Consider the following 15,257-nt stretch of genomic DNA (forward strand, 5'->3'; position numbering starts at 1 on the left):
CAAAAAGAGGTGTATCCGTAATGATACATAAAAAACATCAACGCAAAATAACAGATTTTGAAGCCGTAGATGAAAATATCATAAGAATCAACATGGCAATTAACCAAAAACCTGTCACTATTCTCGGTATATATGCAGTCTCTGATGATCAGCCTTATGTTATTAAAGACGAACTCTTGGAAGTACTAGGGAAGTGATCATAGCAGGAGATCTGAATAGTAGAGTCGGACAGAAAGTAAACAACAAAGTGGTAGGTCCACATGGAGAAATAACCCAAAATGACAATGGTGAAAGATTAATTCAAATATGCGAAAACCATCAGCTAAAAATAACAAACGGTTTTTTTAAACACAAGGAGATACACAAATATACATGGATTCAGGTAACCAGAAATTTAAAATCGATCATAGATTACGTGATTACAAAACAAAATACAACATTACAAGTAATGGATACAAGAGTATATAGAGGAGTATCATGTGATTCGGATCACTTTATGGTAAAGTCCGAAATAGTTTTTCCGTTTAGATCCAAGAAAACAAAAGAACCACCTGAAGCCACAGAAATTTTTAACACAACAAATTACAACCTGGACAGCTTACAACATGAAAGTACGAGAACACTATATCAACGAAGACTAAATGAAAAATTAGAAGATATAATCCAAAATGTATCCGTGGAAGAAGTGTACGTAAATATAATAGACAGTATGCAAACAGCCGCAAAAGAAGCGCTTAGTTTAAAATCCGAGCGCCACAGTAAAAAGCTATGGTGGACCGAAGACATACAAAACCTAATAATGGAGAAAAAGAAAGCGTACGCACGGTGGCTAAGTACTAAACATCAAGTAGACAAAGACAAATATTTGGACCTACGCAGAACAACAAGAAGAGCAGTAACAGCGTCAAAAAAAAAGAAATGTGGGGTAGGAAATGCCAAGAGATCAACACTTACATAGGCGGAAGGAAGTGTTCAGACACATGGAAATTTTTAAACAAAATAAAGAACACAGAAAGAAATACTACTTCTGTTCAGTTAATATCAACAGAAAAATGGAAAGAATACTACGAGAGTTTGCTAACAGAAAGTAGAGCCGAATATACCACACAATCACCAACAGAAGTATTCGTTGAAGGCGAAGAGATAGTGGTGGGAGTTGATATGGTGAAGAAAGCTGTAAATGAACTAAAAAATGGTAGAGCTCCAGGGCCAGAAAATATTCCTGCCGAATTAATAAAATGTGGCACAGATAAACTCTTTCAAGTACTTACTTGGTGTATGAACAAATATATAAACGGTGTCACACCACCCAGTTTATGGAAAGTAGCTTATATTTCTTCCATTCATAAAAAAGGAAATAAGTTGGATTGCTCAAATGACAGAGGAATATCGATAACTAGTACACTAAGCCGGGTGTACGGGCGCATTCTTAGAAATCTCATTGAGATGGAGTATAGGGAACAAGAAGAAGAAGAACAGGCTGGTTTCCGCGCTGGAAGGACTTGCACAGATAATGTCTTCTGCCCAAAACAATTAATTGAAAAAAAAATCAGCAACCAATCAAGAGACCCATCTCATGTTTGTTGACCTCCGTAAAGCATACCACAGCGTTCCTGTCACTAAATTGTGAAAATCACTACAAGAAACTAACATCAGCTACACTCTAGTCAAAGCCTTAAAAAATCTATATGAAAATTCTACATCACAAGTAAAAATTGGCAACACACTATCTAAAAAGTTCATAGTTAACAAGGGTCTGCGCCAGGACTGCTGTATTTCACCAACTTTGTTCAAGATATATGTTGCAAAAGCACTAAACCAGTGGAAACGTAAATGCCACGGTATGGGTATAGACCTCGGAGAGGTTTGTTTACATACCTTACAATTTGCTGATGACCAAGTCATCATAGCTAATGATAAAGACGACCTACAGTATATGGCAAGAAAACTAAAGGAGGAATATGAACAGTGGGGCTTGGAAATTAATGTGGAAAAAACTAAATACCTACCCATAGGAGCTGAGCTATCCAATATCGAACTAGAGGACAATGAACAAATCACATCCTGTAGTGAATACACGTACCTGGGAGTAATCTTCGATAGAACGGAAAAAGACGATGAGGAAATAAAGAAAAGGGTAACACAAACTAGAAGAACAATTGGCTGCCTAAATGGAATACTTTGGAGCTCCGAAATAGGAATACAGCGAAAATACAATATCTATGAAACACTTATTAAAAGCAGCCTACTTTACGGAGCAGAAACTTGGAGAATAACCGAGAACAACAGGAAAAAATTAGAAGCTGTAGAAATGGATGTGTTTAGAAGATCGTTAGGTATATCCCGTAGGGAAACACTTCGAAATGAGGAAGTAAGACGACAAATTGGAATAGATGGTTACTTAACAACAGACATTGAGAGGAAACAGTTGATTTGGTATGGTCATGTTCAAAGAATGGAAGACACAAGATTGCCCAAAAAGATCATGCAGTGGGTACCACCAAACCGCACAAAACGAGGAAGACCCAAAAAGACATGGAAAGAAGGGGTAACCAAAGCAATGAGTACAAGGGATCTTAGAGATGGCATGGGATGATAGAAGGACGTGGAAGTTAGGCATCGGACAACGTCGAAAGACGTTCTAAAACCGATACATACATACATACAGTATACAACCCTGTCTGATACCTCTTTGTATTTTGCATATTTATGTTGATTTTCCATTTATGCAAGCTGTCGTTGTTTGACGCCAGTATAATTTTTCTATGATTCGTACTTCTTGACTATCAACTCCTTTATCCTTTAATATTTTAATTAATTTGTGATGTTGTACTCAATCAAAGGCCTTCTCATAGTCAATAAATACAGCAAAGACGTCTTTCCTTTGATCTCGGCATTTCTGCAATAACACATTTAGTGCAAAGAGTGCGTCCCGGGTTCCCAGTCTATTTCTGAAGCCATGTGGATGATACGTAGAAAGATTTTCAAAGTGTAGCTCAAAGGCTTATCATTCTATAATCGCTACAGTTTTTCGGACGTTGTTTTTTGGTAGGGTTATGAATTCGGACTTTAACCAATCTTCAGGGATATCACCAGTCGAATAAACATCATTGAAAAGTTTGACTAGTATTCCAATGTTTTCCTCATTTATGAGCTTTAACATTTCTGTAGGTATGTTGTCAGGACCACCGGATTTCTTGTTTTTTGCCAATTTTATAGCATTTCTGATTTTAGTATTTCTGGTCCTTCACCTTCATCTAAAGTCTCCAGTTCTTCGGGTCTATCATCATTATACAGCTCATTTATATAAATATACCAGGTAGTTCGAATTTCGTGTTCGTCTATTATCATTTTTCCCGACGAATCGGTTATAGTATGTGGAGTTTTCTTATGATCAAGACCAGCTACTTCTCTAACTTTTTTAAACATGTTAAACGTATCATGTTTTTCATTCAACTTTTCTAATTCCTTGCATTTATGCTCCATCCATTTTTCTTCAGCTACCTTTATTTTTTGTTTAATTAGTTTCTGTTTTTCTTTGTATTCTGTCTTGTTATCTTTCAGTTTTCTCCTCTGCTTCATTAATTCCAGGATTTCATCAGTCATCCATTGTTGTTTTTTGTGCCTCTGCATCGCTGTTGTATATTTTTCCGTTACTTTCCAGGTAAGATCTTTAAACGTGTTCCATATTTCTGTTTTGTTTTTATTTGTTGAATTCTTTAGCTGATTATTCAGGTCATTTTCTATTAGCGTTTTGTTGAATGCTGAGATATGTATGTAATTGTGGTGTTTTGTTGGATGCTGAGATATTTCTTCGACTTTTTTGAGCTTCACTTGGATGTCAGCTATTAGAGGGTTATGGTCTGAACCGATATCTTCATCAGACTATGTCGTTGATCTCTTGACACCATTCTTAAATCTCTTGTTTACTAGAATATAATCTATCTGATTTCTAATTACATGAAGTGAGTTACCTCCTGGTCCCATCCATGTGTATAATCTTCTTTTATGTAATTTGAACCATGTATTTGCGATTATCATGTCATTTTCTTGACAGAACTGGTATAGTCTATCGCCTCTTTCATTGCTCTCCCCTAGTCCATATTCACCTACCAGGTCAGATCTTCGTCCTTGACCAATTTTCTCGTTAAAATCTCCAATAATATAATGATTTCGTTCTTTTTTAGATTAAGTTTAATGGACTATAGATAGAGTGATTCAATATCATTGTCATATATCTATTTCACGTTTCACAAATAACTGCGATTCCTAATCCACTCGATCGTCGTTTAATATCATTATTCATGTCATTATCATTAAATATCGTCACGTCGACCTGAGATTTACGAAAGTCCGATATGTATATTGTAAATATGTTTTGATAATATTAATAAGTAATTATCTTATCTTTTGTATGTTTGGTTTTAAAATAAATGTCTTATAAAAACGAATCCTATCTTCGACTGAATTTATTACCCCAGATCAACACAAGTCATAACTTTTTAACCGGAAATGACATCAAGAACGGAACTAAATATGCGAGCACGACTTCTCAATACGCGTCAATTGTTATAGGTATCACATACACGATTTCTGCGACTATACCAAATTTACCGGCGGGCGGCGGCGGGTGTAATTTCCTCACCAAAATAATCTTATACCTGAGTTTGGAAGGGTATGTCATAATCCGACAGGTATTTTCCTCACCAAAACTGAAATGGTTTAGGTCTGGATCCCGCGTATGAAAAAAAAGTTGATTAATAGCAAGCTGAAAATTTGTTAATAGCTTAAGGATGTCTAGTCGGATAAACTTTGATATATGGGAACACTGGAACAGGGGCAGTTTTAATTGTGGAACAGGTTAAAAAGTTTGGAACGGTCACACCACGAAAACGGCACATTTATTTTGTCCGACAGAACATACTTAAACTCTCCGAACAGAGATTAAACTCTCATGCAAAAATCAGACTGCTATTTATCACCTGTCATAATTCCTGTCATTTGACATATTCTAAATGTTCCACTCATTAAAACGCCCATTTGGTGATAAATAGCAGTCTGATTTTTGCATGAGAGTTTAATCTCTGTTCGAAGAGTTTAAGTCTGTTCTGTCGGACAAAACAAATGTGCCGTTTTCGTGGTGTGACCGTTCCAAATTTTTAACCTGTTCCACAATTAAAACTGCCCCTGTTCCAGTGTTCCCATATATCAAAGTTTATCTTACTAGCCACCCTTAAGCTATTAACAAATTTTCAGCTTGCTATTAATCAACTTTTTTTTCATACGCGGGATCCAGACCTAGTTGTTTCAGGTAGATTTTACTAAAAGGCATTCAAGAAAATTATTTATCTACTATAAAATTACAGTAGGTACCTAAAATAATTAATTAATTAATTTTATAGTATTTTATTTTTAGTCATAATTGGAATTTTGACAAAAATGGCATGTTTAATACTTTTAATAGAAAGTAATCGCGGTATTTGAAAATTTTATTTTTTATAAGGTGAAAGTTTTAGAAAGTGAAGAAGTGTTCTGGAGGCAATAAAATAACTTTTAGTGCGAAATTGAATACTATTGGGGTAAATTTTACAATAACTAGAAGTAGACTACAACATAATCATGAACCAGATCTGCAGAAGATAGATCGAAAAATTGTTTCTAACTCTTGTAAACGTAAAGCCGAAGAGAATATACTGAAAAACCGCCAAAAATCATTCGCCAAGAGCTTGCAGCTAATTTGTCTGAAACAATTACTACGATTGATGTCTGTTACATAAAAAAATATATATATATACAATTATCGACGAAAATGATGCCTGGTGGACTTCCTTCCAATATTAATGAGGTTCAAGAATTTGTGAAGAGCTGTGCTCAAAAAACAACCAAGGAGGAAAATTTTCTCTTTATAAACTGTGTCAAAAGTAAGATAACTGTATTTAGTTGTGAATGTGAAACAAATATAAGATTTTTAGCAACATTGAATTTTATACAGAGAGGGGCAAAATTATGGAATATATTCATTTTCTCTAAAATGGACGATTTTGGACAAAAAACCCCGAACCACGTCGATTTTTATTTTTAAATCACAATTTTTTGGCATATCTATATTTCATATTAGTGACGTCATGAATCAATCAATAATTACGTTAATGTTTATATTACTGAATAGAGAATATAACACCCTTTCAAATAAGCCCACACGACCCCTATTCCCATTTAAAAAAATCATTGATTACGTGATCACGCACAGTTAGATGACGTTACTACTATGAAAATATAGGCCAAAAAATTGTAATTTAAAAATAAAAATCGACCTGTTTTGGGGTTTTTCTCCAAAATCGTCCGTTTTGGAGAAAATTTATTTATTCCATAATTTTGCCCCTCTCGTATATTATATGTATGGCAGAATTACCGTACCACATATTATTTGCAATTATTCACTATTCATGGGCCAATTAATGGGCATTATATTTCTTTATTATACTGTTTACTGTCAAACAAAAAAAAAACAGAAACTTAAAACAATATTTTCTATTTGTTAAAATTTTTAAAGCTCTCGAAATTGAGTTTAATCCTAGTAAAGTTTTTGTAGATTTTGAAAAGGCTATATTTATACATAATGCAATCATTCAAATGTGTCCAAACACTGAAATACATGATTGAAGATTTCACCTAAGTACACCAAATTTGGTATAGAAAATTCAGTCTCTTGATTTAACATCAGAATATACAGTTGAGTCCGCGAGTCTTTACACGTGCGTCATCATTTAAATCATACGAAATAAGTCAGAAATTTACTAAACGCAATAGCAAGTGACAGACTGTGAGCTCGTACGTAGAGGGGATATTTACAAATTCGCGAGCGCCAGTAGTGACAAGTCTGTAAACCTTTACTGGAAATTTGACATAAATGTCGAAGTGATTAATTTAAAATTAAAATTAAAAACATTAATTACAAAAATATTAGTTGGTCAAAGCTGTGGTATATATTTTTACCTTATTTATACTTACGTTTTAAATACTGAATTTAAGTTTTTTTACCGTTCCGTAATATTTAATTTTAAATTATTCTATTAATCTTAGCGCCATCTACACGATAAGTGTGAAAGTATCCGAAGTAAGAAATTCATATTTTATCAATAGAACGTCAAAATGATTAGCAAAATCTTAAAAAAATCGATTACAATTTAATTACTTTTTTGCGTTGTAAATATGAAGCGATAACAATTAAATAATAAATTTAAAAATTACCGGTGAAAGTTGAATTAGTAATCCGCTAGGAGCGCCACCAGCGAAGCTCAGAACGTATAGTATAGAATTTGACGTTATCAAATGAATAGAATGTCAAATTTAAGTTTTGTTTTAAAATTTTGGTGCATAATTTCAGCTACATTCGAAGTAGCTTAATAAATTATTTTATTATCATTGATTAATACATGAATAAACAATTTGTAAAAAAATTCAATGACATATTTTCTTTTTGTTATTTTATTCAGTTTGACGGAACATTTAACACAAGCATATCTTGTACGTTGTCAAAATTTATCGTAGAATAACATAAACTTATTTATCATAAAATTTCTAATTCCAATATAAAATTAGTTGTGAAAACAACTGATGATATGTTATAAAAAACTTCAAAATGCAAAAATTCGACAAAATAACAGCAAAAAGTTCAACAAACTGACGGCCACAAAAGTAAACAAACCAAAACGTCAGAAATTGTACTTAAAATAATATGTGAAAACATTCCCAATCGTCTTTCTTTATATCTGTCTCTTTTCAATGCACTGAGTCTAAATCGTTCATAAAAATAACATGTGTTTTTACTTAATAGCATGCGGCAGCTGGTTTGTCATTAGATTCATGCGTGGAAGAGAATGATGCTAGATAAAAAGTATGTGTTGTATCTCGCCAGGTAATAATGACGCACGGGTAAAGACTCGCGAACTCAACTGTACAAATGATTCTGAAGTAGGCTCAAACATACTTTTGGCCTTACATTATATAAAACCGGAAAACGTATCAGATTGTTTTGTGTTTGATTTAATGGCATGCAAACTATAAAATTAATTTTTTTATTACTGCAGTCTGCAAGTAAGCTGAGAAAAATGTAGAAAATTTACGTACGACTGGTCGATTATTTGACAAATAATGACATTATTTCGAAGCCTATTAAGTACGATATAACGCCAAAGGGGGTGTTATAGAAAAATAAATAACGAGTTAAATACAAAGTTGACAAATAAAACTCTAAGTAAAACTATGGTTACCACAATTACGTTACGACTATTTCTGGTAAATGTACTTATAGGTCTGGATCCCGCGTATGAAAAAAAAGTTGATTAATAGCAAGCTGAAAATTTGTAAATAACTTAAGGGTGTGTAGTCGGATAAACTTTGATATATGGGAACACTGGAACAGGGGCAGTTTTAATTGTGGAACAGGTTAAAAATTTGGAACGGTCAGACCACGAAAACGGCACATTTATTTTGTCCGACAGAATAGACACTCTCCGAACAGAGATTAAACTCTCATGCAAAAATCAGACTGGTATTTATCACCTGTCATAATTCCTGTCATTTGACATATTCTACATGTTACACTCATTAAAACGCCCATTTGGTGATAAATTTAATAGCAGTCTGATTTTTGCATGAGAGTTTAATCTTTGTTCGGAGAGTTTAAGTCTTTCTGTCGGACAAAATACATGTGCCGTTTTCGTGGTCTGACTGTTCCAAATTTTTAACCTATTCCACAATTAAAACTGCCCCTGTTCCAGTGTTCCCATATATCAAAGTTTATCCGACTGGACACCATTAAGCTATTAACAAATTTTCAGCTTGCTATTAATCAACTTTTCTTTCATACGCGGGACAGTAAACGTTGAAGGCATCGCGGGTATTATAATAATAAAATAATAACGCTTTCGGTCAACGTATATACCTCGGGCCGAAGGCCCTCGGTCTATACACTATTGACCTCAAGCGTTATTATCCTTATAATACCCTTGGTACCGTAATAACTATACTAAGTTATCAGTCTAATCAAATGACTATAATGAATTTTGTAAAGTGTGTTTTCACATTATCTATATTATATACCATTATTACAACGTAAGGAAATGAATGTCTTTTATTCGGATTTCATTCTTAAATTACATCTATATTTTTTATTTTATTACCTGAGTGAGTTGGTGAGGAAAATACCTATCGGATTAATACGAACCCTTAAACTTGGTGAGGAAAATACCTGTCGGATTATATGGTTCTACTGGTTGGTGAGGAATTTACCTCCAAATTTACAATCAAGATGCAGTAGTAATAAACAAACCAAGACACGTTAAATGCTACTAGGAGCACTCCCGATTCATAATTTACGATGAATATGCATTGTATACCCCAAATCATGATTTTCAAAGTTTATACATTGTAAATTATGATTCGGGAGTACTCCTAGTAGCATTTAACGTGTCATGGTTTGTTTATTGCTACTGCATCTTGGAATTTTCAATAAAAATTTGTTAACCCGAAGTGATATATAAAAACCGGAAGTAGACATTTGATCTTGTCTTGAAAGATGATCATGAAACAAATCCTTACATATTTTATTTCCGTTTCCAAGGTCGACGTTGTCAATTTGGTATCGAGCTGCAAGGGCTGCTAACTGATCTACAGCTTCAGGTTCGTCGTCTTCTAAACTAGAATAACTACCAGTAGTACCATCTCCTTCTGAAGATCCTTTGGACCTTTTATCCTCCCCTGCACCTGCTTCGATACCTTCTTCCTCTTCTTCTTCCTGCAAATGAATACAATAATTGTATTATACTACTATAATTATTATAGTTAATATATTATAAATATATCGGGGCAATATATAAATATATCACAGCACCTGCTCCGATACCAGTGTCGACGCCTGACTTTATCTAAAGTCTTACCAAAACCAGATGTAAAAAATCTTATTTAAAAAAATATTTTGAACCACCCAAATATAAGTTTTTGTTTTCAATCCTGTGGGATAAAATTAAACAAATCACTATTCCCAAATTATATGTATGTAATTATGTAGGTATATGTTGTAATAGGTATAACAATAAATAATAAACAAACTAAACAAATTATTCTACCATAAAATTAACATAAAAAAATGAACAAGTAGGAAAAAGATCATATTTTGGAAACTATTGTTTATATTTTTAATAAAAGTCTTCCATTTTCAATATTCTCATTTTTTTCTTCAAAATTATATATAAAAAAAAATATACATGGAGAATGACTTTTCAAGTAGTTGATCGATTAGGCAGCAACACTCTTCCATGTTTAAATGCACGCACACTGTAATCTGTAATAGGTACTAAACTAACGTTACCAAACAAAAAAATGGTAACAATACTGATATATACAGCGTGCCCAAGCCGTCGCTAGAGCCGCTGCTCCTTCAAAATTTTCAGAAACGAGCCAGTCCCGAGCGATAGCGAGGATCCTCCTGCGTTACCACAACCAAAAGTGGTAACAACGTATAATAACGTGCAACGGATTCACATAATCTCGCCAATATTTTCGTGCGTCTAGTTGGCTATTTACTGAATTAGGCACTATATTAACTAATATTTAATCTTAGAAAGCGAGTACTAAAATGTTATGTATTTTCTGTTCTTTTGTATGGTGTGGAGACATGGACTCTTAATAAACAATGTCTTAATAGATTGGAAGCATTTGAAATGTGGACATATCGAAGAATGCTGAGGATCAGAGAGGATTGTCTGTATGTAATGTAATAATCTGAACGGAATTTCCATCTACTATTTTTACTATTTTTTTATTATTATTAAGCAATATAAAATACAATTTACTGTAAAGAGGCCAGTGTAACAGTAAGATATCTCAGAAACTCTTTAGAACACTACAATAGTTCACACAGTTCTCAAAACAATCAATTTCGTGAAGCTTCGTTGATTCACAAATCATGTTTAGCGAATTTATTTATTCTGTTTGAACGCTCAGTCTAGCTTCTCAGTACACGCAATAATTCATTAAATTTAATTATCATAAAACAAATTAAAGAAACATGGAGAAATATACAAAAATATATAAAATTTCCCAAATTTTGTGGGTGGCCCGTTTCCTCTGAAGCGCAGTTTATTTTGGTATTAAAATAATGTGAAGATATATATCTACAACGGCTTATAAAATATCTAGAAGGGCCAAGACTTTTGGAGGTGTATGTAAAATCATAAAACACTAAGGAGGAAAGGCAAAAGCATGGAGAGGTATACATAAGTTGACCTAATTTTAAGATTGCCTCTACAAAGCGGGTCTTTGTAAATTATGCAGCGTCAAAAGCCTTAGTACTACGCTTTAGAAAATTTATACAAACCGCAACTTACGATCTTTGTTTCTTAACTTCCAAAAGAGAGTGATTTAGGAACTTGAAACATTCAGGGATGTATTAAGGAAAACGGAAATACACGGAAAAACTGTAAAACAATATGGCCAACAAAATTTTGCTAATTCCATAAATTATACTCTCAAATAACTAAGCCGAATAGAATTTTTGTTTTTGCTTGTTCTGTGCTCGTTTTTAAGATTTCTAAGCTGAATTTAAGGTTTAATGTAATATAGTTGTTCCATTATATCTTGGCACAAACGTCATGATTCATTTGCAAACAAGTTAAATCGAAACATTAAGTGAAACATACGTCGACATGTAATATCATTGATTATTTCATTCATAGGAGATTCTGACCAATAGAAAGCTACAGAAATAAAAATTAAAGTGATAATTTTTAATAATATCCCGTTTTCAAGTATATTACATCAGATGCACTTCGTTGCTACGAAAAAATACATTCAGTGACATTATTGACAATTAATGTTTTAAAAATTATAAAAGTGATGACTTTCAACCGTCAAATATTTATAACAACTGTATGTGTAATTGTACTAATTTGTACTTACATAAATAAATTACAATAAAATTTTGGTTTTAAACAGTTTTATTCTTGAAATAATCGCAGCCAATTGCACTCGATCTCTAAAATATTATCGAATTTTTGCCCTCGTGACACTTTGACATAATTTCACTCCCATTCGGGTCGTGAAATTAAAACTGTCAAAGTGCCACTCGGGAAAAATTCGATAATTTTAGAGCTCTTATGCAATTACTACTGATTATTTCATTCATTTTTTTTGTGATGATGAAATACAAAATTATTACACACAATATACTTACAGGCAACAACCACTGTCAAATTACATACTAACAGTAATCGCATAAAAATAGAACGGGGGGTTAGACAAGGAGACCCAATGTCACCTAAACTTTTTAATACGGTCTTAGAACATGCTTTCAAGAGTTTGGATTGGATGACAAAGGGAATAAAAATAGATGGAGAATACCTAAACAACTTACGTTTCGCCGATGATATAGTCATAGTAGCTGAGGATCTAGGTATGGCAAGAGAGATGGTACAAGAACTCGTTGTAGCTACAGAAAATGTTGGTTTAAATATAAACATCTCAAAAACAAAAATAATGACAAATTTGGTACCCAACCAGAACATCAGTATTGGTGGGAAGGAAATAGAACTCGTAGATAGATATAAATACCTGGGACATGAAATTACGATTGGCAGGGATAACCAGACTCATGAGCTGAAGAGAAGAATCGGTCTTGGGTGGGCAGCATTTGGAAAACTGAGAGAAACTTTTAAAAGTGAGTTACCCACATGTCTAAAGAGAAAGGTATTCGATCAGTGCGTCCTCCCAGTCTTGACGTACGGATCAGAAACACTTACCTTAACTAAAGCCTCGGCTACCAAACTAAGAGTCACGCAGAGAAGAATGGAGCGGTCAATGTTAGGAATAACTCTGCGAGACAAAATCAGAAACGAAGAAATCAGGAGAAGAACAAAGGTGACTGACGTCATCGAGAGGATAGCCAGGTTGAAGTGGAGATGGGCAGGACACGTAGCCAGAATGACAGATGGGCGATGGACGAAGAGGTTATTGGAATGGAGGCCAAGAGAAGACAAGAGAAGCGTCGGTCGACCGCCTACAAGATGGACTGACGACTTAAGAAAGGTAAATAAAAACTGGATGAGGGCGGCGCAGGATAGATGGGGTTGGAAACGAGGGGAGGAGGCCTATGTTCAGCAGTGGACTTTTGAGGCTGGATGATGATGATGATTTCATTCATGGGAGATTCTGACCAATAGAAAGCTACAGAAATAAACATTAAACTGATTATTTTTTGATGATTTTAACTTCCAATCGTATAGTAAGCTATTTGATCACGTGTTTAATTCTGTCCAATCAGATTAAAATTATACTGATTATTTCATTCATAGGAGATTCTGACCAATAGAAAACTACAGAAATCCTAAATTAAATTGATAATTTTTGATAATTGCCCGTCGTTAAGTATATTACGTCAGATGCCCTTCGTTGCTACGAAAAAATACATTCAGTGACATTAATGACAATTAATGTTTTAAAAATTATAAAAGTGATGACTTTCAATCGTCAAATACATATTTATAAAAACTTTATGTTTAATTGTACTAATTTGTACTTATATAAATAAATTACAATAAAATTTTGGTTTTGAACAGTTTTATTCATGAAATAATCGCAAAAAATTGCACTCGAACTCTAAAATTAATATAGAATTTTTGCCCTCGTGACACTTTGACATAATTTCACTCGCCTTTGGCTCGTGAAATTAAAACTGTCAAAGTGTCACTCGGCAAAAATTCAATAATTTTAGAGCTCTTGTGCAATTACTACTGAGAATTATCTACTGTAGAAAATTACCGATAGAATTTTTTTAAGTAGATTGTTTCTGTTTAATGGCAACCAGTTTCCTAGTTTTGACAACTGTCATATTTAAGAAAATATCCATAATATACGTATTAAAAAATAATCTTACGAATATCACACGACAGTAAGAATAAATAAGAAAATAATGCTTCATTTTTACTCAAATTTGTTGTCATTGGGCAATAGCCACTCGAGCCCTGCGGGTCGTGTCTATTGCCAGACAACAAATTTTCGAAAAACTGTCGCATTATTTTCAATTTATTCTCACTCTCTTGTGATATTATACCCGATTATTTCAAAAATAACTGTCAAAGTGTGGACACTAATTTTCATTCTCCGCATTTTAATAGTTTGATTTTAACGATACAAACGAGCAGTTCTAGGTGTATTGTGCGTTATTGTGTTAATTAGTGTTCCTTTTGTTAATTTTCTTTATTGTTTATAATAGGTAGGTTAGGTAAGTGATTAAAAAATATATATATATATAATGGATGACACATCGGGTGGCACTTCGCCACCCGAAAATAAGGACGTAGAGGAGGATATGTATGTAAATAATTTTATAGATTTAAATAATAGATATAGAACTGAGGATAAAGGTCCATATTTTGTATATATTGAGAGTACTGATAAGCATTTGGGAAGAATTTTCCCAATCCGGATTGGTCACGTTTTGTTGACTGAGAATTACATAAAATCCGATGTCATTGATATCAGATCATTCAATCAGTTGGTCTAAATCGCGTTAAAGTTATTTTTAAGTCGTATGAAAAAGCAAATTATCTAGTTAATACTAAAATCATTTCTAATAATAACTTAGTAGCTTATATACCCAAATTTTTCACACACAAGAAGGGTGTATTGAGGAATATTGACACATACTTTTCTGAGCAATATTTAAAAAATTCCATAATATCTAGTAAAGAGGTGGTTCAAGTACAACGTATGAAACGAAAGATAACAGATAAAGACGGTAATAAAATAATAAATGATGGTTTTGCTTGTTTTCGATTCAGAGGGTTGCACACCAGCTAGACAGGCTGTTTCTACCATTTCAGGCGTCTTCAGTAACTTTTGTTAGCGTGCACACCTCTGAATCGAAATAGTTCCACCATCATTTTAAAGGGAATCTGAAAAATAATTCAAACCCATTAGACGCGATACAGCGACATCTCATAACAAATTGAAGAGTCTCAGATGCAGAATACACCAATTTAATAAACATTAAAATGGTAAATAGTAGTTTAAACTGAGACTTTTCGTGTTGAAAGTTCTTACTGGTACATCCTTAATCTGCGACTTTTTCAATTAATAAGACAGCAGACGACGAATATAGAAAACGAAAGGGAAACGATCACATTCCGCCTTCATTCGTCTAGGAAAAGGACAGCAGAGGAACTTTCAGTACTCAAACCGAGTAAAGGAAATAAAAT

At 33.5% G+C, this 15,257-nt stretch overlaps 1 protein-coding gene across 3 annotated transcripts in view; it reads right to left on the reverse strand.

Annotated features, from left to right (window-relative positions):
- Positions 1–15,257, reverse strand: part of LOC126886960 (dentin sialophosphoprotein) — a 484,697-nt gene that overhangs the window by 14,394 nt on the left and 455,046 nt on the right. For all 3 annotated transcript variants that reach the window (XR_007698843.1, XM_050654147.1, XM_050654148.1), the window contains one exon: positions 9,604–9,799. Coding sequence is in view for 2 of the 3 variants with exons in the window: in XM_050654147.1 (XP_050510104.1) it covers positions 9,604–9,799 (196 nt within the window). In the remaining variant the exon portion in view is untranslated. The remainder of the gene's footprint in view (positions 1–9,603; positions 9,800–15,257) is intronic.

This window comes from Diabrotica virgifera, chromosome 6 (genome assembly GCF_917563875.1).
Source record: "Diabrotica virgifera virgifera chromosome 6, PGI_DIABVI_V3a".
NCBI classification, from domain to species: Eukaryota; Metazoa; Arthropoda; class Insecta; order Coleoptera; family Chrysomelidae; genus Diabrotica; species Diabrotica virgifera.